At 54.8% G+C, this 25090-nt stretch overlaps 1 protein-coding gene across 2 annotated transcripts in view; it reads right to left on the bottom strand.

The window, feature by feature from the left end:
- Positions 1-25090, bottom strand: part of FAM193A (family with sequence similarity 193 member A) — a 128296-nt gene that overhangs the window by 20821 nt on the left and 82385 nt on the right. Inside the window, exons 8-18 of one of the 2 annotated variants that reach the window (XM_075544617.1) lie at positions 24381-24458; positions 23383-23495; positions 23063-23305; positions 20737-20893; positions 20481-20660; positions 11461-11712; positions 4123-4321; positions 2903-3175; positions 1764-2046; positions 1137-1320; positions 131-361 (exon numbers count right to left, since the gene is read on the bottom strand). In XM_075544617.1, coding sequence (XP_075400732.1) covers positions 131-361; positions 1137-1320; positions 1764-2046; positions 2903-3175; positions 4123-4321; positions 11461-11712; positions 20481-20660; positions 20737-20893; positions 23063-23305; positions 23383-23495; positions 24381-24458 — 2193 coding nt within the window. The remainder of the gene's footprint in view (positions 1-130; positions 362-1136; positions 1321-1763; positions 2047-2902; positions 3176-4122; positions 4322-11460; positions 11713-20480; positions 20661-20736; positions 20894-23062; positions 23306-23382; positions 23496-24380; positions 24459-25090) is intronic. The other variant, XM_075544618.1, reaches the window with a different exon arrangement.

Genomic DNA, 25090 nt, shown 5'->3' with positions numbered 1-25090 from the left:
GTAACCCCCTGCAGATGTGGCACCCTGAGAACCAGCATCCACAAACACCCAAATCTCCCTCAGACGTGGCACCGAGAACCAGCGTGCACAGACAAATGGACGCCCTGACCTCCCTGCACAGTGCGGTCACCTTTCTTTGCTTGTGTCGTGCTCGCTTGGCGGCCCGAGAGCTGCTGGCGGGCCGGCTCTCGGAGCTGTTTATAAACTGCAGCAAGTCCTCCACCTTGCGGTGGTCGACCACACTCTCCCGTTCCGAGGCCGCGTCTGCCTTCTTCGGTTGCTCCTCTTTCCTCTTGGTCAGGCGCAGACGAAGCTTTTCCCTCATTTCTGCGTAATTTCTGCTTGTTGGAGCCGCTGGAGGCTAAGGCAGTGAAATAGGAACGTCAGCAGATGGGCCTTCAGAAGTGACCCGTCTCTCTTCCCCACCTTCCAGGCCAACCAACTAACGCCCTCCAGGGGGAGATGGGCACAAGGGGATGCAGTCACCTGACGCCGGCTCTGGACAACCCCCACCCACTCCGCCGCCGCGCAGTAGCCGTGTCCACAGCTGGTCTTGTCATGGGCAGAGCAGCCGTATGTGTGCCCGCGACCTGCCTGGCTGTGCACACAGTGGCGTCCTCTACCCACTGATGGTTTGTTTCTGATTATTGCCAAGACATGGTTCCTTTTGCTGTCCAGCCATTTCTTACGGAGGATGCAAGGACGCTCAAAGCTGGGACGTGCCAAGAGCAGAACGGCAGGCAGGGGAAGGCGACAAGCCTTGCGCCTTCCTCACCCGCGTGAGGCTGGGCGGTCCACCGCTGCCCGCCAGCCCGTGGCGGCTAACTTCTACAGACCGAGGACCAGGCTAGCCCTATCCAGCTTCTTCAGGGAGGGACGCGCTGGCCAGACCCTCCGCCCTGGCTGCCCCGGGTTTGTCTTGGCAGGACTGTGGGGCACAGCTTACAGAGCAGGCGGGGAGTGAGGAGGTCTGTTCATGCTCTGTGACCTGCACACGGACACAGCTGGAGTGAGGTGTACACGCACAGCACGCTGCCCCTCCACACTCACACCTCACCCACGAGGTGTGGCTGTGTCTCCTTGTCCCCTTCGCAGACCACCAGGGCCTGGCGCTGGAGCCTAGCGAGCACACTCACCCCTCCGTGGCCGAAGAACTCGCAGTAGCAGCAGTCACAGTACTTGCCCTCCTTCTGGTTGGTGGAGGTGGAGGTGCTGGAGCTGTGCTCGGAGCAGCTGTCCTCGTCCCCACTCTCGTCCCCGTCATCCTGCTGCGGGTCATAGACCCCGTTCTCACAGCGGTGCCCCTCACAGTCGGGGTCACTGCAGAGGTAACAGCTGGTCAGCAAGCAGCCTGTCTGGACAGCAGTAGCCCCAACCACACACACAGAGACACGCGTGCACACACACATACGCACGCACGCACGCACTGTGTCTGACAGGTACCCGCTCCCCAGAGGTGCGGTCACACACATGTAGACGGGGCAGGGGCCCCAGGGATGGGCCTCTCACTGAGGAGAAGCACCTGGGCAAGAGAGGCTCACAAGCACCTCCACGTAAAGAACACGGGCCCCTACAGAGCCTGTGTTGTCGAGTGTCTTGGCCAGTCCCCTTGTCCCCCAACCAGGGCGCCTGCTGCTTCTCTGAACATACCTTCTCTGGCTGCTGCACCACGCTCGCACAACAGAGCAGGCCCACAGCGTGCAGCCACTGCCCACAGCACCCACCCCACCCTGCACACCACCCACCCAGGGCAAGAAGCTCACCTGCACACACTGGGGGGGGCGCTAAGGGAGCCGTCGGTGGTGGGAGGCGGGGGCGCCACAGGGGCCGGGCAGAAGCTCTTCCTGGTGTCCACAAAGCCTGGAGCTGGGGTAGCGGTCTTGGGGAACGAGGGGGCCGTGAGATTTGCCAGGTGGGGTGAGGAAGCCGGGGAGAGGCCAGCAGGGGAGAGGGGGGGCAGCGGTGTGAGGCCCGTGGGGCTGCTTCGAGGCGCAGCTGGGCCCGGGGGCCTGTGGTCCTCCTTGGGAAGGCCGTGAAAGACCTCGCCTGTGGGGAAACACCACGAGAATGGTAGCAAGGCTGGCCTTCCCGTGCACCTCACGTCAAATGTGCATCAAGCAGCCGTGGGGAAACAAACGCTCACTCCTACAGGTCACGGAGGAATCGTGCCGAGCCCCAAGGCCCTGACCTGTTGCCCTCGGGGTCGTTGTTTCTGTGTGACACATGCCTGACCTGACACATGGCTGCCCATACTTCACCACACCTGAGCGGGCTTCAGAAGGGTGTGGGCAAACAGAGTAGAACAAGGGAGCTCCCCGGCCTCCACCCCTGTGCATTGTCCTAAGTCATCACTCCTCACCCACCATGCCTGTGAGCACCGAGAACACGCTGATGCCCCGACCCCAAGTGTCCTGCGAAGCTTTCCCAGCCCGGCCCCATCCAGCCATGCTCCCCTTGACAATGCTGCCGCCACAGTGCGGGGGGCCCGCCCCCCGCTGTAAAGATGAGGGTGGTGTAGGCTGGTCGCTGGGGACTGTGGACCCAGCACGCACGGCAATCCAGGGGCCTGTGTGGACTCGGTCTCACCAGTGGCAGCACCAGGGGAGCCTCTGTGCTCCACTCTCCCTCCTTAGAGGCCCTTTGCTCCAACTTCATCGAGGGGCCACGGCCCATCTTACCACCCCAACAGGTCCCAGCGATGCCTCCTTGGGCTCCTACAACCCAGCCTCGCCCATCACTTGACAGTAGAGGTTTAGGGCAGAGCCCTGAGGGGAGCTACAATAAACACCCCCCACAGAGAGCGCCCAACACCACACTGTGCAGGCGAGCCCCCCACCCCCACCCCCCTGCCTCCTCGAGCTAAGCTCATGACAAGGCACCAGCCGTTGGCGGGTGGCCTTACCTATGGACGGCGGCCTCTTGGATGACACCTTGAACTGGCTATTGCTGGACTGCACGGTGGTGGCTGTGCAGGAGACGGAGGACGTGGCTGACGAGGTGGCCATGACCACTTTGTTGGCTTCCATGAAGGCCTCTTGGAAATTGTACAAGCATTTCTTTTTCGCAGCATTTTTTTTCTCCTTGCCATCCGTGACTGCCGGTGTGTCGCTACTGACCGGCGGTGGGAGGGCTTCTGGTCTGGTCTCTGAGAGCGCCGGCCCTAGCAAGTCGCCCCCTTCAGATAAGAAAGGCACAAGTCAGGCTCCCAGGAGAAGGGTGTCCGCCTCCTGCAGACCTAGAGCACATGCTGGGCACTAAGAGCAACACTGGGCCCACCCTGAAGCGAGGGCTCCGGGGACAGTGCTGGCCCACTTGCTTCCCAGCCGGGAAGATAAATTCATAGAGCACCTACTACTACCAGTACTTGGTGCTTGCCAAAAATCGATTTTATTAAATGTGTCAAAACTTGCTTCTGAGGTTGGCATTTATTCTTAGTCTAAAAAGATGAAGAAACTGAGGCTCAGAGAGGTTAAGCAACTTGCCCAAGGTCACACAACTAGGAATCCTTCCTGAGCACGCATCTGGATACCCAGTCCCGCTTGTTCTGAGCTTAGGCAGGGGCGGGCCTGAGGGATCCGGCCACATGAACAGGAGAGACGTGAGTAATGGCCCCGCTCTGGAGTGTGCTGGCCATGGCGCTAACCGCTGGACCTCGGCAGTGAGGGCAGGGGTGGTGTGGTGGTGGTACTGGAAGGGGCACTAGGGGGGGCAGAGCCCATGGAGGGCCAATGCAGGCATTGGAGGAGAGGGAGGGACGGAAGGTGGTCAGATTGTCACACTGCCTGTGGCCCTGCACCCAACTCCTGTGCATGGGCCTGGGTCTGCTTGTTACCACTGCTTGAGAGAGGCAAGCTCACGTCCAAAGGCCAGCCTCGAGCCCTGGAGCCCTGAGGCTAAGTAATGGGAGTGAGCAGGGCCCGGGAGGAGGCCTCTTGTGCCTCCTGGAGCCGGGGGCCGGGTCTGCTACCCCCCAGGACACGCGGCTCTGGCCGACTAGAGGGTGACCATGACAACCAGCACCACAATCATGACCACAATGGTGGGGGTGGGGGGTGGGGAGGGGGTAGTCTACTCAGCTCGGTTACTTTTAAAACTTGAAGAAATTTTTAACAAATTCCTTACCAGAAATTGTATCTGGCAAGAAAGTGCCAGGGTTCCAGTTCTTATCATTCATCACTTCTGATCCCCAGAGACTTATAAATTTAGAACTATTCCACTCTGGAGTGTTCCCAAAACAGCTCGGGTAAATATGGTCTTGAAGAGATGCACTGAATACCTGATGCTTATTTGTGTGATTCTGAACAGGTGCTGGCGGTAAAGCCTACAAAAAAAAATGTTCTAATCACATATCGTCACACTTCATATTCTCAGCACCTACGTACTTACACGTGGTTCCTAGAAGCCCTGGGGCGCGGTCACAAAGTGCGGCTGCAGGTGTGTCTAAGGCAACACACAGAAGGTGTGCGGCACATGCCATGAGCAGCAACGGCTCAGTGTCACGCCGCAGCAATCTGGTGACAGCTAGCCTTCCTCCCTCATCCCCGTCCTCAGACGTAGCCCACTTGCACACCACGTGCCCAGGGGCGCAGGCTCCGTCTGACGTGTGTAATGATCCTTGCTGCAAATTCATCTGGGGCGTCCTGGGTGAACGTGGAAAGGCTCTCAGCCTCTGCTCTGACCCCTCGGGCAGGCATGGCAGAGGGCTGCAGACTGACCGGCTGTACGCCGAGGCCCGCTGGGCAAACTCTGGTCTGAGGTGAAGCGTCGAGGGAAGGTGACCCAGGGAAGGTCCACCAGCCACCTCGATGTTCCCTGCTCGGTCGGGCTGCTCTCACTCTGCACCCCCAGGTGCCAGGCCCGGTCTGTTGGCCTCCCAGGAGCTGCTGAGCATCCACTCGGGCGAGGCAGCCCTGCCTCAGCACCGGCCGCACCCGCGCCCCTTCCCACCCCTCGCTTACTGCAGTCGGAGTGATCGTTGGTGAAGGTGGCTGTGACCACGTCACTCCCCACTGTGCTGAAGATAAACCCAGTCTTCAGTGGGACTACTGAGACCTCGCTGCTGCCCACCACGCCTCCCTGTTCCTTCTAGGAGCCAAGCTGCGCTCACGCAGCCTCCGAGAAGCTGCATTAGCCTCCGCTCCCCCTCGCCAACCACACTGAACCCGCACCTGTGTTGGCCCCACTGACAGGGAGGCCTCCCAGATCAAGCTCGAGTCACACTATCCCTTTTCTGCCAGAATGAGTGAACGCCCAGGTGCGGTGCCCGCCCTGGTGAGCACCCACGTGCAGTGGTGTGAACAGCCCCTGGCGGCATGGCCCTGCATGGTGGCAGAGTGAGCAGTAAGTACCACTCACTCTGTGGGGAGGATCTGGGGAAGCTCCCCCAGGGGTGAGAGATCTTATGGGGCCCAGGCTCGGGGTGGGAGAAAGCAGAGTCCTACATATGCCAGCAAGGGTGGGGGTTGGGCATGGGGACCAAGGGAAGGAGACCACGTGTGCCTTTTGTCCTCAAGGGGCTGGGGACCCAGAGAGAGTGGGAGGGTGTGGCAGGCAGTTCGGTGAGCGATGGCACGACTTGGTCGGGGCCACAGGATGGTGGTGCCTGGGGGTTGGGCCGGGGAGCTATAGACTGCAGGTAGGGCATAGGTGGGGGCGTGAATGCTAGCCTGGTGGCCTCAGTTTCCTAGCTGTGTGACCTTGGGCACATTACTCAACCTGGCTGGGCGTTAGCTTCCTCCCCTGCAAGCTGGCAGCTGCCCGTCAGCAGTGGCTGTCAGAACAGAGCCAACGGACAGACAGGTCCCTAGCATGCTCCCGGGACAGGAAGGCTTCCTGCAAAGCCAGGCCTATCTGAGCCCAGGAAGAGAGGGTGCTCCCTGGGGGTGCCTTGGGGGCTGGGATGGCTTAGGAAACCCGGTCAGGGCAGGGCTCCATGAGGAGGCCAGCCTGGAGTGGACACTGAGGGACTTTAGGGCAGGGAGAGCCGGGTGCCCTGCTTTCTGTGGCTCTGACTTCAGTGTTTGTTTTGTTTTGCTTTGGAGAGGGGGAAGAAAGAGCAAGGGAAACAGGAACCAGGGCTTTCAAGACAGCAGCTTCTACAGAGTGGGGGGCTTGACAGGATGGGTGGGCGGGTCCCTCTTGGAAAGGGCAGAAATGGCTGGCAGGTGTGATGGCCGGCCGTGAAGGGCAGGGCAGGGCCAGCGCTCTGAAGCTCGTCCCATCACTCTCAGTGAATGGCCTGTGGACCTAGGCTGCCCAGCGGCTTGGCCAGGTAGCCGCCACCCTGACACCCCACCCCCCGTTTTCAATCTCTGGTGCCCAGTGGTGTGTGTCACTGCTTTAGCTGTCCACCTTCCTGAGACAGTCAATGCTGTCTGACATTCCTGCAGCCGCAGGGATCAAGGCGGGTGGTTTCTTGTTTTCCTAGCACGGAGCACCGGGACTGGCACACACTGGATGTTCAATAAATGTCTGCTGGGACATGAGTGTTTACAAGAGTACATCTATAAAACGGTCATACGAGAAACATAAATTAAAGATGCAAAACATTTGTAACCACTCTTCTTCAAAACTCGGAGACGGAAGGCAGGTCAGTGACAACAGGGTGCATTTTTCTAAGTGCTTCTGACATGGTGCCAGCTGACCTCCATAACACCTGGGGCTCCTTGAGGGAGACAGGCTGCCCCCAGTGAAACCACTCTTGGGTCACCCCAACGACTCTCTCCAGCGCACTGTGTAATGGAACTGGAATAGCAGTTTCACTCTTTACAGCCGGAGGGTTCGATGAGCAGTTCTGAATTGTCCTCACAGGACAGTCAGTGTCAGCTTGAAATGACGCCTCCAACATAACTACAGACACACGCCCTCACGGAGCTGCCCTGCCTCAAAGAGGGGTGCAACCAACCGGTCATGAGACGCACACCGGCAAGGGGTAAAGCTGGGCAGACAGCCGGCCGCATCAGAGAGCTGGGCTTGCTGGGGTATGGCCACTGTGAGCAGAGTCCTCAGACAGACATCTGCAGGCGTGAAGCGGGCTCCACGGGCAGGCCACCTCCTGGAGCTCCCACAGCTGCTGGACACTGAGTGAGAATGACAGGCTTGTGGAGAGGCAGTCTTGGGGCCTCCGTTGTCGAGGGAAACCCCACAGGCCAGTGTGGCAGGGAATCCCCTTGTGGCTCTGCAGGGGCAGGAGAGAAATGGCACTTCATCGCGAAGGCACGTTCTCTAGGGCCCTAGTCTCACGAGGACTCCAACTCCTTCAGACTCTCTTCAGAGGAATGCGCAGAGGAACCCGAAGACAAGAGGGAAGACATCACAATCCACAGGGAAATAGGAAGCCTCTGGGCCCCTAGAGCCACGGCCAGGATTAAACAAGGCCAGCATCAGACCCCGTTCCCCTCAACCACGCCATCTGGCTGTCAACAAGGAGCAGCTTGCCATGTGCAAGGACCGGAGAAAGTGAGCAGCAGACCCCGACGCAGACAGGGCAGGGACGGCATTGGGCTCAGCGCGTGGGAAACGAAGCCGAAAAGCAGACAGGTGAAAATTCCAGGACAGAATGAAAAGAGAAGAGCCAGTCTGCGCACTGGGAGTGCCTCTGAGGGGCTCCCGTGGTGGAAGAGGGTCCTCAGCAAACTTCTTCAAAGCCCACCCCCCAAATCTAACCACGCCCACGCCCCTGCAACAGAACAAACTAAGACATGTGGGTCAAGTTTAGTGTACGGAGAAGAGAGAGCAGAACAGAAACCACACTTGTAGTAACGAAGGCCAAGGGCTTTCCGAAGTTACTGACAGACGTCAAAACGGGGGGCTTGGAGAACACCAAGCAGAATAAATACCCCCAAATCACCACTAGGCAAATATCCATCCGAGATGAAGGCCGAGAAGAAACCTTGAAGGCAGCCCCTGAGGGAGAAAGCCCCTGCTCACAAAGAAACAAGGATGAGAAAGACAGCAGGTGCCGTGTTTCAAGCACCTGCTACGACGAGGGCAGTGAGGTGCACTTACTGCTGACAGAGACCACCACCACCACCAAGAGGAATCCATGATCTAGGGAAACCGTCCTTCAAAGTCAAGACGAAACAGCCGACCTGTCTTCCCATTCACGACTGTTTGAAGCAGCCGTTCTCAACCTGTGGGTTGCGACCCCGTCACAGGGTCACCCGATCCATAACAGCAGCAAAATGGCAGTTATAAAGTGGCAACAAAAATAATGTTGGGGCCACCACCACACGAGGGGCTGTACGAAGGGTGGCGGACCACTGGTTTACAGCCTGGGCGTGTGGTCACAGCCTCTGGAAGAGGGAAAGCAGTGACTTGTCACAGGGGACCCAGCGCTGCCGCCCACGCTGTGCTGACTCACAGTGGCCCTGAGGGAAGATGAACTGCTGACTAGGCTGAGGCTGCAAAGATTTATAGGAGCCACGTCGTTCTCCAAAGCAGCACTGGACGGACTTGAACTGCTGACCTTGTGGTTTGCAGCTGGATGCCTAATTCACCACGCCACCCAGGGATCCTTCACAAGAGACGTGAGAGGAACTGGGCATACCTAAGTATGTACACTCCGTGCCACGTGGAGGAAGCCTGCTTAGAAGTGAGTTCAGGTAAACGCAAAATACACAATGCAAGCTCAAGAGCAACCTCGGAAAACTCTCTTAAAAGTCTCACTGACAAGCGAAGTCAACGAAAGTAAGGGGTTGGTGCATGTAAGTGCTCAACTAAATGCAGAGAGGGCAGGAAGAGTGCGAGGGCAGATGGGGCAGATACTAATCCAATCCATCAATAATGTAAAACTTTATGACTGGCCTAAATATACCACTGAATAGGCGATCAGAGTGGGTGAGGAGAAAATGGACCGAGAAAAATAAGCCTAGACTAAAGGGATGCTGAAGCATGCACCTAGCAACAGAGGATCACGATACGAGGGACGAAGGAGAAAGATGGAGAGGAGAAATGAAGGAACCCACTCAAGAGTGTCGTCACACGCAGTAAACAGTGCCCTCACAAAGTGACAGATCCAGTAATCCGAGGGCTACAGCATGCTGACCCGCACTGAACAAGCAAGGGACGGGATCCAGAAGAACAGAACAGAGCACGCTGCAGTTCTTGAGCTCACACGGAGCGGCCTCCAAGAGAGCCTGCATGCTGGGCCGCAAGTCTGTGTCAGTGAGGGGCTGGGGGCTTGTGAATCAGGCACTGCATGTTCTTCTCAGGCCACAATACAACCACACCACAAATAAGTACCACATACACTCACATATAAGCCGACCCGCACATCATCCAAGGCACCTAATTTTACCACAAAAACTGCATTAAAAAAATGTGCTGAAAACCTCAGCTTACACATGAGGATATACGGTAACTGGAACATTCCCAAATATCTAGAAATCAACTTCCAGGAGACTGGCACCCCCCCCCCCCCCAAGTTAGTATGGTCCTTTTCTACTGTAAATACCAGTAGAGAACACCATGTTTAAGTCACCATGAACTCAGGGGGGCCCTGGTGGGCAGCTGGCCTCTGAGACTGTCACTGCTATTGGGAGTAGAGCGCTCCCCATTCTCTTGCGGAGCGGTGGGTGGATTCTAACTGCTGACCTTGCAGATGGCAGCCCCTCACTGGTAACCACGGGTAGTAAACAATCTGAAACTAGAAAGGCTGAGAAGTACCTTAATTCCAAGAAAATAAAATGCTCACAGTTAGGTATTAAAAACATGCTCAGTGTCCAGCGTGGGACTGAAAAGAATCACACCTGTCATGGCCCAGTCTTAAAGGAGAAACTCCAGAGCAGTGGTGGCTACAAAGACACAGCTGTGGACAGAGGGGCCAGAGGCACTCGCCCCAAGGGAGGGCCTCCACGCTCAGCACCCAGCTCTGCCAGCCACTTGCCACCTGTGTCCTGGCCTCCACCTGAGGCTGGCTGCCGGACTTGACAGCTGTTCTCCTGCCCCTGCCCTGGTCCGTCCCTCGGGCACTTTTAGTATCTGGAAGGGCTCTGTCCTCGCCCTGTGCTTGGCACCACACGCTATGTCACTACCTCAGCTAGCGCCAACGAGTACATCCTATCTTCCCAAATAAAAACTTCTTCCCTGCCTCCAGTATTTTTAAACAAACTGGTCAACATTCTTAACACCCACAGAAAAATAGTCCCAAACAGGTTTAAAACGGTCAGTTCCCCCATCACGTGTGGCCTGAGCCCCGTATGGGTCTTCCTCCCTGTGACTGACGCGCATCTCACCATTCGATGGGAGCGTGACAGGGTTGGCAAAGCAAACCGTTCCTGGAGACAGCGGAGCTCCTCCAACAGTCGCACCATGCCCGAGATCAGAGGAGAGGACCGATTCTTAGGGAAGAGTCAGTGAGGGCCCCTTTCCATCGAGATCGCGGGGAAGCTAAGTCTGGCACTGCTGACCCCAGCAAGAGGGTAACACAGGACTCTGTACCCCTTCCTCAGGCAGCTCCTACAGACCAGTGCACAGAGCGCTCCTGGTATTTGGGGAAGATGGAGGCACGGGCTGCATCCTCATGATACATCCGGCCAAAGGGAAATGGGCTACAGGTTAGGCAGCTCATGAAAAAAGCTGGGCTTTAAACAGACTGGAGAACACAAACCTCCTAAAAAGAGTTGGCGTGAACAGCAGTCTGAGTGTAAGTCAGGACAGTCAGTCATCACGCCTAGAACCAAGTGGCAGACTAAGGATATTCTACTGCCAACCAGGCTCTTCACCCCCCAGAAGGTGACAGCATCGTCGAGGATGCTTCCTCCAGTCTTCCACAAGTTTGATCATAGTGGGTAGTGTTTGGGGGAATTCTGCATTGATGAAATCAGCGCTAATCTCGGGGCAGACACGGTAGCAAGATGAATGGATACTATCAGAATCTGCGGTCAGTGTCAACCGGCTAGAGGAGCAGTCTCCTCTGCTTGGCTCCCCAACGGGCCACACAGGCAAGCAGGGCGTGCCAACATCTCCACACTCCAGCAGACACGGTAGACTCTTTAGCCCCAGAAAGGAAATGCAGGGCCTAGCCCGTTCTGTGTGTTTCTGAAAGCTCTAGTGTCCACCCTCAGAGGGACAACTGCTGATGACCCTGAAGATGCTCGCCAGCCTCAGCGGCTTCCTACTACTCTCACAGCACTCCTATCCTTGGCCCAGTAACTAGGGACCGAGACCAAGTGAGGGGAGAATGGGTTGGCACAGAACATCCTAAGTGTAGCCTGTGACCCCCCCGCACCCCCAACAAGCTCCTTCTACTCGGTTTATGCTGAGCAGACTGGCCGTGGCTTCTTGTCCATGTTCAACGTCTGGGACCATAGCGCTCAAGGCAGGGTCCCCACAGGGCGCAGCGCCTAGGATAAAAGACACCCACGCAGGCCTCCCACCGGAGCAGCTGCCGTCACCCAAGGTGCCTACCCCTGTAAGGTCTAAGGGAGGGGTGCTGGCAAGGCCCCTGACCAAACTTACCTTACTGTGTGTGAAGGGGGGCGCAGCATACAAGGTGGGGTGGATAAGAGGGCGAGGCAGGTGTGGGATGGTGTGCAGAGGCACGTGTCCGTGGATGTGGGGGTAGAGGTGCAGGGCAGGATGGGTGGGCTTCTCAGGGCTCAGGAACTGGTGGCCGGGAGGAAGAGTGCCTGTGGGTGTTGCCAACGCAGTCAGCCCGGAGGCTTCTTGCTTACAGACGTGGCACTCACACGTGTCCTGAGCTGGCTCCGCCTACAAGGAGAGGAAGAGAAGCATCTGCTCAGGTCTGCGCGGTCACACAGGTCACAGACTGGCCTGGCAGACCAGGGCCCTCTGCGAGGACTGAAGGGAGAGGCCAGCGCCTGGCCCTGGTGGGTGCTGGCTGAAGAAGTGGAGGTGCCCTGTGGTTGCCTGTCTGAGCCAGGAGAGAGGGCACGTGAGAGGGCAGTGACCAGGAAACACAAAGCCACGGCATGGTTCCACGCCTCAGGGCGCATGCTGCTGGCTCTAGGTGACAGACGTGTCCAATGTCCGAGGGAGGCAGGACTCCTGCTGATGGAGACGGTGAATCCTCTCCCCTGGGACAAATGGAAAACCATTGTCCAAAACAGCCACTGGGAGACTCTGGGAACCAACCCATAGCAACAACTACAAGCCGCTTCTCCAGGACAACTGCAGGTGGGCCCAGGCTGCTCCCACCAGAGCCAGGTGGCTGCTGGCAGGAGGGGGGTGGAGGCAGGGGCTCAGGCCATGTGGCGCTGTCAGGAGAGCATGGCTGTGACGCTGTCCCTTTGAGGCTGGGCTCCCTCCCATCTGGGCTGAGATTCAGACAGGGTGGGTGGGGGGCACAGCAACCAGCAGGAGAGCGGAAAGGGAGCACACTGGGAGAAGGGCAACACAGCAAAGGTGTTGGAACCCCAGGAGCCCAAGGAGAGCCCAGTTCCGGGCCTCGGGTGCACATGCGTACCCAGGGGGACAGAGCACGGTGCCCATGGGCTCTCGGTGTGTGAGCAAACCCCTGCCCACACTACTGCAGGACGCAGAAGCAGAAGGCATGGGAGAGGCGGGGGCTTTAGGAAGCCAGGCCTAAAAATACAAGAAGAAGAATGCCTGAGGAGAGACATAGGGGGACTGCAGGACCAAGAAGAGAGAGAGATTCTTCCAGAAAATCATGAAAAACAACAGACCCTTGAGAGGGCAATATCAGGATGTGAGCTTGCTACGTTATCTAAAATGTCCAGTTTCCTACCACCAAAACCCACGTGTAAAGAAATGGGTCACACATGCACACACTCGAGTGTGAGTAACATGTCCACAGAAAAGGACGGAGTGAACCCAGGGGACGGGCTTAGTGCGAGGCTTCACAGCAGCCGGTACTCACATACCCACAGAGCTCGAGGGGACAGTGAGGACAGAGAGCAAACGTACAGAAAGTGCCCACAGGAAGAGTACAAGGAGAACTAGAGGTGAGTACGAGCTGTTAATGAACACCATAACCCCACAGAAATATCAGCAGAGAGCCTCTCTAGCAGATTCCAGGCAGCAAAGAACTAGACATAAATACTAGAGGATAATAAACACCATAACCCGGCTGGCCCCAATCCCGACTATGTGGACACCCACACCCCCGAAGTGTGTACTTCAGAGGCCAGCACTGGGGCTACAGCTTGGGGAGAGGGCGCGTCAGATGAGAGCACAAGGGAGAAACAAAAGTGGATGGAAAGGTAGGAGAGGACATCCTGGCTCACCAAGCCCCGACGACGATGTCCTTGCTCGGGGCAAACAATGCACGGGGAGGACCCTAGGGCCAGTCCCACCATGGGAAGCGGCGGGGGGCAGCACTGGAGACACAGTGCGGGAATAAGGGCCCCATGACGCTGAGGCGAGGCACTGAGGGCATGCAGCAGAGCAACACGGGGAACAGACGATGAACCCCCCGGGAAATACCAAAAACAGACTTTGGAGACAGAGTGTGGCACCCCATCATACTCCACTGGAAAACACTTGTAAAGGCCAACAAACAGACCTTGAACTATTTATAGACTTTTTCATTTTTGTCAGTGGATTTCTTTTTATTATTTTGTTTTTGGTAGTTGATTTTGTTTGTTGGTTTTGACTTCTGAGACAGTTAAGGTTTATTGTGCCAACCTGGCCAATAAACACATGTGGGATTAACCGAAGGGCAGAGAAATAAATGGCTCGATGAGCCTCGCCTTTCTAGTTCTCGGGTCTCTTGCTCTCTGATGGTCGGACCAGGGTACAGCTGGCCAGGCTCACTTCCTGCAAGACATCCCCAAGAGGAAGCTGCATGGGCCTACCCTGATGCAGCCCTAGGTGCTGGAGCAGCCGCATGGAGATCCCTGGCAGCACTGAGATGCTTAAACGTCCACTGATTCGGCTTTCCTCCTGCAGTCGGTGTCATTGCATGTGTTTTGCGAGATGGAGGAGGACTCTGTAGATCAGTGTCAGACATATGGGTTAATGTTGGACCTATGGGCTTGGGCAGCACTGGGTTGGGATGCTTTCTTAATGTACACTTACCCTTTATATAAAACTCTCTCTTATACATATGAGTTTCTGTGGATTTATTTCCCTAGTTTACCCAGACGAACACAACTTCCGTTGTTGCTTTATTTGGCTTTCCCAGATTTTTGCACTTATTAATGTATCTGCATGTCTATCTAGATAAGATAGGCGGGATAAAGAATTCGGAGATAAAAAGAACAGAACCAGTGGTTCCAGGGGGGATATGGAAGAAGAGGAGGTGGGAGAAAGGGAGGGGATGGGGGTAGTCAACCCAGGCACAAGGGAACAAGTGAACTAAAATCAATGGAAAGAAGGCCGTAGGATGCCTAGTGGGGCTCAATCAAGGGCAGTGTAGCAGCGAGGAATTACTAAATCCAATGATGGCTGAGCATGACAGTGGGACAAGAGGAAAGTAAAAGGAACTAGAGGAAAGAACCAGGAGGCAAAGGACATTTATAGAGGTCTAAATATAGGCATGTACAGATTTAAAAACATATATAACGAGAGGGGAATAGAACTACGTACTCATATCTAAGAATTAAGGTAGCAGATGGACATTGGGCCTCCACTCAAGTACTCCCTCAACACAAGAACACTTTGTTCTAACAATCTGGCATGCTGTGATGCTCACCTTCCCAACATGATCGCTGAAGACAAAATGGATGCATAAGCAAATATGGTGAAGAAAGCTGATGGTGCCGGGCTATCAAAAGATACAGCACCTGGGGTCTTAAAGGCCTGAAGATAAACAAGCGATCATCTAGTTCAGAAGCAATAAAGCCCACATGGAAGAAGCACACCAGCCTGTGTGATCATGAGGTGTCAATGGGATCAGGTATCTGGCATCTAAGACCCAGAATAAAACCATACCCAAGGTGAATGGGGGAGGGTGGGCATGGAGTGGAGACCCAAATGCCCATCTGTAGACAATTGGACATCCCTTCACAGAAGGGTCACAAGGAAGAGATGAGCCAGTCAGGGTGCAGTATAGCACCGATGAAACACACAACTTTGCTCTAGCAACTTGGTGCTTCCTTCACCCCACTATCATGACCTCAATTCTACCTTACAAATCGAATTCATCCAGAACATGCATACTGCTACAGATAAGAGCCAGCAACACAGGGAATCCACGATAGATAAACCCCTCAGGGCCAGCAATGAAAGTAGAGATACTAGGAAGATTAGGGGATGGTGGGGCCAGAAAGAGTAATCCATTACAATGATCAATCTAGAACCCCCTCCCAGGGGGATGAATAACGGAAAAGTGGGTATGGGGAGATGGAGGACGATGTAAAATACGGAAATAATAATCTATAACTTATCAAGGGTTCATGAGGGAGGGAGGGAGAAGAAACAGGGAGCTGATATCAGGGGCTCAAATGGGAAGAGAATGCTTTGAAAATGATGGCACCATATGTGCAAATGTGCTTGACACACTGGAAGAATGGATGGATTGTGATAAGAGATGTGAGAGCCCCAATAAAAACTTTTAAAAAAAATAATAAAAGAAACCAAACTAAAACCCCACAGAAATTTCATTAGAGGTCCTCAGTAGCAAATTCCAGGTGGCAAAGAATGACTGTGAGGGTGAAAACAGGGCGCCAGAAGTGACCCGGTCTGAACGACAAAGTGCAAACTGAGTCAGGAAAAGTGGGCTGAAGCCGAGAGTACCGTGGGAGAGAATCAGGACGCAGGGAAGCCAAGACACAATGCCTCCCGAACTTGATGGGAGACGCTAAGCTCTCGAAGCCTAAGATATAAGAATGAAGATACACACACCTAGACACATGGTGGTGAAACTGGTGAAAGCCAAAGACAAGGTCGCGATCCTGAAAGCAGCCACAGAAAAATGACTCATGGTGATCACAGAACCAGCACACTTAACAGCGAACTCCTCCTCAAACTCCAGTCAAGACCAGGAGACAGCGGAGAGACTGCAAAAGGCTGAAAGTAACAACCAGTGCCAACACAGGAGCCTTTGAAACTGAAGGCAAAACAAAGACGTCAGATAACAATCTAGAGCACTCACTATGTGTACTCTGTCCCCAGGAGGCATCTTACAGGGATCCCTCCAGGGTGGTAAGGAATGACCCCAGATCTGAATCAAAATGAAGAACCTCTGCAATGGTAAATAAGCCTGTAAATATCATTATTGCGTATTTTCTTTCTCTTCTTGCAAAACCACGAAACTCTGCAACCAATGACAATCCCGTATTGTTAAGTTTACAATATATACAAATAGAATAAAAAGGACAATGATGGAAAAGGAAGGAGAAGGGGATGGAGCTATATTAGAGCAAAGCGTCTACATTTTACTAAAATCATGTCAGTATCAACCTGATTTTGATCATGATAAGCAGTCACTGTAATCCCTAGAGCAGAAAAATAACTAAAACAAATTAAAAAACAAAACCAAGAATGGACAGTGAATTTAAAATGATAACTAAAAAAAATTTATTACAAAAGGTAGCAGTAAAAGAATAAAAATGACACGAAGAAACAATATGTAAGTATCACCGATCAGTAATGACATTACATGCGTTATTTAAGTCACTGCAGCTCCCATGGAAATCTAAGCAGACTTTTCGGGTAGGAATTGAATAGGTGATTGTAAATGTAGAAGGAAATGCAATGGACTTCACCTCTAGGCCGGGTGAGAAAGAAGAGCCCAGCTGGGAGCCACCCTGTCGCATGCTGAGCATGGCTGTGAGGACGTTATGATCACAATGAGGTGGCGTGTGCATCAGGACAGACAAGAGATCCTGTGAAGTCAGTGGAGAGGCCTGGCGCTCCACCAACTGGCTTCCTGCAAACGAGCGAAGGCAAGGAGGGGCTTTAAAGCAAACTGTCCATGTGCCAGAAAGATGGACGTAGACCTCCGAGCTCAGACCGAAGGCTGTCCAGATGGACAGCAGATCTGGAGACAAGAGCTGGGATGATTAAACTTCTAGAAGAACCGGTCAGGCAGAGTTTCCTCAGTTGTGGCCATCAGAAACATGCCCCATGGTTTCTTTGGTCAAATGGTATGCATTGTAACTGAAAGCTGCAAAGACACAGCACACAGGAAGAGAAAGCCAACCCGTCATGCCAGACACTCCCCAAATCGATCGAGAGTTCACAGCCCAGGGAGAAAGCCAACGTGGTTTGTGGGCAGCACATATCAATGGACAATGAGCCTACGAAAGATGCTCATGGTCCCCCTGGTTAGAGGAACGCAAAGTCAAACCACAATGGTGCACCACCATTCACAACCCAGAGCACTAGCACACACCAAGCGTTGGAGAGAACGTGGAGAACCTAAAACTCTCATACGTGACCGACGGGCAGAATGAAAAATGGCACAGTCATTTTGGAAAACAGTTTGGGAGTTTCTGTAAAAGTTACATATGTCATTCTCACACAAGCAACTCCTTGGTATGAACCCCACAAAAATGAAAACCCATGTCCGCATAGGTTTGTATGCAATGTGTACAAACCATACACGAAAATCAATGCCTGTGCCCACCAAGCAGAAGGAGATCAATCATAAACACAGCACATCCACCTAACAAACTATAGATCCAGCACAATGTAAAAGACACAACCACAGCAACACGAAAGCATGGATGAACTGCAGAAGCGCAGGCGCACAAAGTTCAGCAATGGAGGGCTTTGCTGGTGTGAAAATTCTAGAAAGGGCAAATCTAGGGAGACAGAAAGCAGTTCAGGGCTGCTTCGGGCTGCAGGAAAGAGCAGAGACTAACTGCAAAACAGACACAGGGTCTTTCTGTGGTGACAGAACACCCCAGGAGTGGGTGGGGGTAGTGCCTGCAGAGCCATACCTAAAGCTGTTCAGCACACAACAATCTGTGCTTTCCCCAAGGTCGCAGACGCCTGTGTGACACAGCCGGGCTGAAACCCCAGGTTTTCCCCGTGAGATGGAGTGGGCTGGATGGCATGGGCCAGGCTGGAGAAGCCAAGAAACCTGCCTGCGTCCCAGAATTCAGCCCAGGTCTTCAAGATCAAGTGACACCATGGGAGCCCCAGGTGATGTGTTTCTGTCAGTAAGAGGAGAGCCACTCTGGGTGGTCCACCGTGCGAACACAAACATGCAAGCTTCTCAAGACCCAAGTGAGCAAAAGACTGAGCCTTCAGCAGAGGCCGCCAGCCTGTCCCTAGGAGGAAACGAGAGAGCTGTTCGCTGCTGTTCTCAGGGGTGCGATTCTCGAGGACACTATTTACGCTGTGACTCCAACTTTGAAGGCAGAAAGAGGGAAGTGGACTGTCCACAGGTGCTGGCCAATCAAAATAACTGGGAAGAGAACCAGGAATGCTGAGCTAGTCCACAGTGCCAACCACTAAAATGAGAGTAGTGTAATTAAGAAGCCCACTGCCATTTAGAGGACTACGGTGCTCCTGACCTAAGCCATAGCGTTTCCACCTGTCTCCTGCAGACTAGTGAGTAAGGGAGACCAAAGAGGAACCGACAGACACCTTTGAATCACAGTGCCGGCAGAGTATGAAATACGCCATGGACTACACTACTCAAGCAACAACTCTGTCTCGAATGAAGTGCAGATCGAATGCTCCCTAGAAGCAAGGATGCTGAGGTTTCAGCTCACGTACTTTGGACACGTGATCAAGAGACCAGTCCCTGGAGAAGGAGGACATCATGCTTGGCAAAGTAAAGGAGCAGGGACAAGAGAAAGACCCTCCCCACACGGGCTACCACAGTGGTTGCAACGAGGGGCTCCAACACAGCAACGACGGTGAGGATGGAGCAAGACCTGGCCGTGTTTCAGTCTCGCTGACCTGCAACTGGAACCAACGCGAGGGCAGCACCACTATCACCAAAAACACGCTATTACACTGAGAAAAGGGTGGCTAAGCCAGTTAGATAGAGATTTCAATCCAGGAAGGAGCTATTTAAAGGAGGTAACAATGAGCCCTAGAGACCACAGGAGACCGGCATACAACAGAGGCGCAGCTGCCTCATTAGGAAAACGGGCAGAAAAGGAAACATGCAGAGGAGCTCCCTCTGCCCATAGAGAGGGAGCTGGAAATGGACACCACAGGGCTGACCACTTTCCACCTGTCAGAGCTCTGGGGCAATACCGGGGGGGAGGGAGCAATCAAGCAGTCCTATTTTTTAGGGAGGCATGGTGAATCCCCTTCCCACCCCTAGACACGCTGAGCCTGCAAACTTGAGGCTGGTTGCCAGTCCTAACGGCACCTCTGTTCTTCTATGAGATGGCAGCAGGTGTGCCAGGCGACACACAGGTGGTTCATTAGGACCAAACCCAGAAAACCACCTGAGTGTCCATCAGCAAGGTGCTGGTTAACAACATAACCCACCCACCCAGACAGCCACGCAATACAGGACAGAGAGGTCAGTGAGAGAGGAGGAGGATCTCTCTGGGTGCAGAGATGGGCTCTCAGGATCAGCCAGGTGAAAAAGCAAGATGCAGAGGTGGGGCATACTGTGTGTGTAGCCTTGTTCATTAGAAAGGGAAGAGTAAACATTTGGTTTTGCATCAATATATGCGGAAAGGACATGCAATAAATCGAATAAAACTGGCGACCAACGCATATGGACCTGCCTTATCTGGAAGGAAAATCAGAGAGAAACGGATACCACATGGAAACAATTAGTAACGGCGAATGGGCCACATAAACTCCATCTCCAGGACCCGCAGGTCAGAAGAACTGGACGGTGCCCGGCCACCCACTGCCAACTACTCTGAAGAGGACTCCCTAGATGGTCCTAGAAAGGGTGAGAGGGAAATGTAGACGAGGATAAGAAACCTCTCCTGCCACCCACCCCCGCAACACCCCCAGGATTTCAGGACTGGAGCGGAACTTATCACCACAGAAGAACAGTGAACCATTTAATGTCAAAAGGGGCAGCACTGACCCAAGGGCAAAGTGCAGAGGGCGAGGTGACGAGGAGGAGGAAGGGGGGGGGTTGTGGGAAGAGGAAGCACAGGATGGGAGAGGGATGGATGAGTTGAAACGAAATGAGCACAAACTGCTGAGTGTAAGTAACACTAGGAACTTCTCCGTGGGGCTAAACTAACAAGTTAAAATAAATAAAAAATAAAACTACCTGGTAGTATGGGGAGCAGGGTGGGCAAGGGTCAGGCAGTGGGCACCGAGGGAGACAGCAAGTTGCCTCAGTGCACACAGAGCTCAGAGTCTGTGTCCTAACAACTGCATCTGGAAGGCTGACGTCCGTTTTCTGGGTTCATCAAATACTCCTCTGCTTCAAGGTGGGCATGTCCATGCAGGGTACCTGGGTCCCCAGGGGCTGCCGCGGGGCTGCCAAGTCAGCGTTGATGACAACAGACTCAAGGCAGAGGGAAACAGACCACCTGGCGGTGAAGAGTCAGGTGTGCCTGTTTTACAGCGTCTCTGGTCTTCAGACATCACCAGGACTGAGCGGTGTGGAATGACTGAGTATGGGGTTGAGAAAAGAGACAGGGCCAGAGCGCATGGCAGGGGCACAGCGGTACCTGCTGGGCCGGGTAGGACGGGGGTGGGCTGTCCACTTTGCTCTCCTCCGGCCCGAGGCTCCCATTTCCCAGCGCAACCTCTTCCTTCGGGGGTCCTGGAGGCTCCCCACTACTCTCGCCATCTGCCTCGTCATCATCGGCTTCTGAAGAGCTGCTGCTGGTGCTGCTGACCTGGGGGGACTTTGAAAGCCATCGCCTCATGTTAGAGGGCTTCACCACACCCGACAACACCAGACCCCCTCTGCACGCCCTTCACCTCGTCTTTCAGGGCCATGTGTTCCCCGCCGCCACCGTTCAGCTCACTGTGGATTCCGTTCATGCTGGCCACCACCTGGGCGTCGTCGTAGTTGCTCAATGGGTAGATGCCAGCAAATCTTGCTGACAGCGGCGTGCCGTCTTCCTCGTCACTGCAACTGAGACCAGGCAGGGTCGCTCATCAGGAGGCCACAGGGGCGGTGGGCACAGACTACGACCCACTTACAGGCGGCAGTGCCCATTCACGAAAACCACCAAGTCAAATACCACTCAGAGAGCGGAGCACCACCTATTGAGCAGGCACAGGGGAAAGGCCTAGAAGCAGGGATTCTCAGCCTTCCTAAGGCTGTGACCCTGTCATACAGTTCCTCATGTTGTGGTGACCCCCCAACCATAAAATTATTTTTGTTGCTACTTCCTAACTGTAATTTTACTACTGTTATGCATCGGGTGACCCCTGCAAAAGGGTCATTCGACTGCCAAAGGGGTTGCGAGCCACAGGGTAAGAAGCGCTGGCCTAGAGCATGGACAGGAGCTTCTGGAAGAACAGTGCCTGTGCAGATGGTCTGAGCAACAGGCACTACATCCCCATGAATGCTCTCAGTGAAAGGCCTCAGAGTAGGACGGCTTTCCTCTGCGGCCTAAGGGACACGGGATTCCTGATGCAAAGGGGCAGGGCACAGTAACCTTGATGTTCCTTTTTTAAGCACCACAGGGATTTCTGAAAGGGACGGTTCAACAAAAGTCTGAAGGCATGGACTGACAAAATGCTAGAAGCGTGTACTCCGAGGCCAGCTCTGGCCACATCCGTTGGGATCTTAATGTGGAGGGGGGGCGGGGGTTGGCTTTGACAACACAGAGGGGAGCCTGCGGGGGCCGGAGCACTGCTGCAGCAGGATGGCTTGGTTTGCCGGGCTCTCGCCAGGGTTCCCAGCGTTGATAGCGTGCAGTCGGACCACTTTTCTAGCGCTCGCTCGTTATGCTAGAAAGGATTTGAGCTTTCCTTCTCTGGCAGGTTTCTGCCTGACACAGGATCCAGCTTTCACTGTATTTACTTAAAAAACAAAACAAAACCCACAAGCTTTATTTTCTAGAACCAAGAGTTGCTTCCAACACATAGGGACTCTAGATGCTGGAGCAAAAATGCTCCTTAGAATTTGAGGGTGAATATTTTCAGGAGCAGACAGTCTCTTCTTCCTTCTGTGGAGCGGTGGATGGGTTTCAACTGCCTATCTCACCGTTAGCTGTTTAATGCTAAACCCACCTAGAGATTAATGGCGACATCCATCTCTAGGATGCAGTTACAATGTGCGATTTTCTGGTGTATGGAAACGGCAGCCCCCGACGGGCCAAGGCCCATCTTGAGACGGAGGGATCTCTCGGATTTCAGGAAAGTGGGGGCAAACGGCAGCCGGTGGGCGTAGGTGTGGGGGCAAGGGAAGGGGCTCAGTATGCGTGCCCTACTGAGGCCAGGTCCTGGCGACCACAGGCCCACACAGACTCAGAAACACAATAGCTATGTGACAAGGAGGGCCAGCCTGCTCAAGAGGACACCCCCAAAGCTCCAGAGGCAGCACTGAGAAACAGAGGTAGCAGTTGGTGACTCCCATCCCCGCAGGCCTGCCCATCGAGCATAGCCCTGGAGCTACCCAGTGTGGAAAGCTCAGTTCAACAGGCAGGATTTCCGGACTTACACGTTTGGAAGCACACACGTTTTCTAAACACTTGGTGGTGAAACCCCCAGCCCTCTCATAGGCTGCCTCCACGGAAGGGTATCAGCCTTCAGACCTGTCCCTCTAGAAGGAGGGGAGCACTGACTGGGTCTGAAGGCCACTCCCTCAGTGCCGCTGAGAGGCAGCCGGGGCTCCCGGGCGGCCAACACATCTGGGGCTGTTGGGGAAATGTGAGGGGAGCTGAGGCGAGGCGGAGGTGCACGTAACAGACACACAGAGAGCACACTGGTGAGGTGTCCTTCCAGGAGAGGGGCAGAGCGTGAAGCCTCAACAAACGACAGACAGCGTCACAGGTCGGAAGAAACTTGGGGCCCCACACCCGCAGTACAAACTGGTGACAGACCCCACTGACACGACACGTCTACGCCGTGGAAACCTGCAGACCCCACGCCGACATGACCCCCAAAGGGCACTGCGGGACAGGGAGACAGGCAGCTTGCTGCACTCCCTCCATTCTAGCGGGCTCTGTCTGTCACTGGTCCAAGTGAGTGCAGTCTCTGCCCCAGTAAGGAAACGGTGCCCCTGCTCACTGCCCTCATGCTCGCTGTGAGTTGCTCCCAAAGGCGGGGTCCTTTCTCACCCCACACCACTTACAAAGTCGGAGCGGTGCCGTTGTCTACGAGCGTGAGCCTGGGGTGCTGCGGAACCGTCATGGGGGAGCTGGAGCCCGAGCCTGAGCTGGCCGAGGATACGCTGGGTGGGCGCATCTCCGAGAGGTAGTCGGGAGCAGAGCCCATCTGGAGGGGCAGCTGGTGGACGTGGAGATCGTCAGTGACGGGGGGCTCCATGATGCCACAGGTGAGGATGTGGGACAGGCTGCAGTCGTCACAAGCACACCTGGTCAGGACCAAAGGCCATGTGTCACCCACCAAGCCGTGCAGGGTTTGGGGGCGCAGGCCGGCCCACAAGCTCACCTCCTCCTGTAGTTGCAGTTGGGGCAGTCGGGCAGGGCCAGCCTCGACGACAGCATGTGCCTCATGGTGTCTGTGAAGTGGTTCTCGCCGGCGACTGCCCTCTTGCTGGGTAACTAGAGGGCACCAGACAACAGAGGCCTCACTGGCTATGCACCCCTCCTCCACCTTGAACCGTCTGAGCTTACCAGTGCAGGGCTTCAGGAGAATGGAATTTCCCCTCCATCTTTCCAAAGCTGCCTCCCAACCCCCACCCCTCAATCGAGAAAGCTGTGTTCTCGGTATCCTGCAGTAGAGAGACCACCAGGGAGGAAACCCCAGAGGCCGAGGGCCAGGAACCCCGAGGCTCCCCCCTTGTAGCAGCTGGCAGTTAGCTGACTGGCATTGGCATTTGCCCTGGGTCTAGCTGGCTGGGTTCAGTGGGCATTAAGATGGGAATAAAGGTACTAAGGGTGGCGAGTGCCACAGCAGAGGCCCGTTCAGAACACAGACACAAAAGGGTGGCTCCACAGGGTGGTGGGCAGCGGGTAGGCGGTCAACAAGGAGCCGAGATTGGTAATTCAGTCCAAGGTATGGGGAGAGCCTGTACCAGGCACATATCCACGGGGTTCCAGATCATCCGTTCACACTGGGTCCGGGTGGTCCGTGGATGAGCTCAGGGGCCACAGGGACACTGAGGGGCAGCACTGTGGCTGAGTGTGCAGTGAGGCAGGGAAGGTGGTGGCACGAGCTGAGCAACAGCAGCAGAAAGAAGACGGCTGGGAGCTCAAGGGCTGCCGGTGTGGAGAGAGGCCCACAGCAGCATGGTGGCCATAACAAGCCACTTGATAACCGGCCCTGAGGGGCACAAGGAGGAGCAGGAGGAATGGGTGAACACGTGAGATGAGGTGGCCTGAGTCTGTGCATGCCCTGACTGCACAGCCTTGTCCCACATGTGGGTCTGAGACTGCAGAGCCCAGTGACCGGCAGGTGGCATCCCCTTTGCTCGCGCTCAGCCTCACCTGCTCCTCGGTGAACCGCCTCTGCTTGAAGAGCTCCCAGTCTTCCGTGAGCATGCGCTGTTTGGTTTTCATCGTCATCTACAAAGGCAACATCCATGCAGACAAAAACAGTCAACGTCAACACGGTTGTCAGGAGCACCTTCAGCGGGACACAATGGCAGACCAACCAAAGGAGCTACAAATGCATCATCTGGTACCCTGTTCCCATGTCCCACCCCCCCTGGGGCCGTATTCCCAGATCCTGCTCAACTTAACCCCAGAGCTCGTGCTACAGAAAGCCAAAGAGGATGCCCATCAAAAAGAGCGAGCAAAGCTGCCAACAGTCTTGCCCACACATGCCCCACGCCAGCCTGGGACCAGCAGACGGACTGCAGTGGGGGACGACCTTTACAGACATGTGGAGGACAGGAACAAGATACCTGGAGGGCAGAGGAGGGGAGGGGCTGTGGAACGGTGAGACTGTACTGTCCATGCACCGTATTCCGCTGGGGCCAACAGGCTACAGGCAGCACCAAAGAAGGACACAGAAGAGAAGACCCCCACCCCCACCTTCGGAATGAGGGACCGCCTGCGGTTCCTGCACTAGTAACTGACAGAAGTACCACATCAAATTTTATGGGAATTTTCCCTCCACTAAACTCAGATAAATGAGCTTATGAAAACTATCTAGCTCAAACCCAGCCTCTCTTTATTTCCCACCCGGCCCACCC

The sequence above is a fragment of the Tenrec ecaudatus genome, chromosome 3 (assembly GCF_050624435.1).
Source record: "Tenrec ecaudatus isolate mTenEca1 chromosome 3, mTenEca1.hap1, whole genome shotgun sequence".
Lineage (NCBI taxonomy): Eukaryota > Metazoa > Chordata > Mammalia > Afrosoricida > Tenrecidae > Tenrec > Tenrec ecaudatus.
Note: the sequence above shows the minus strand (reverse complement) of the source record. Positions and strands in the feature narration are given on the sequence as shown.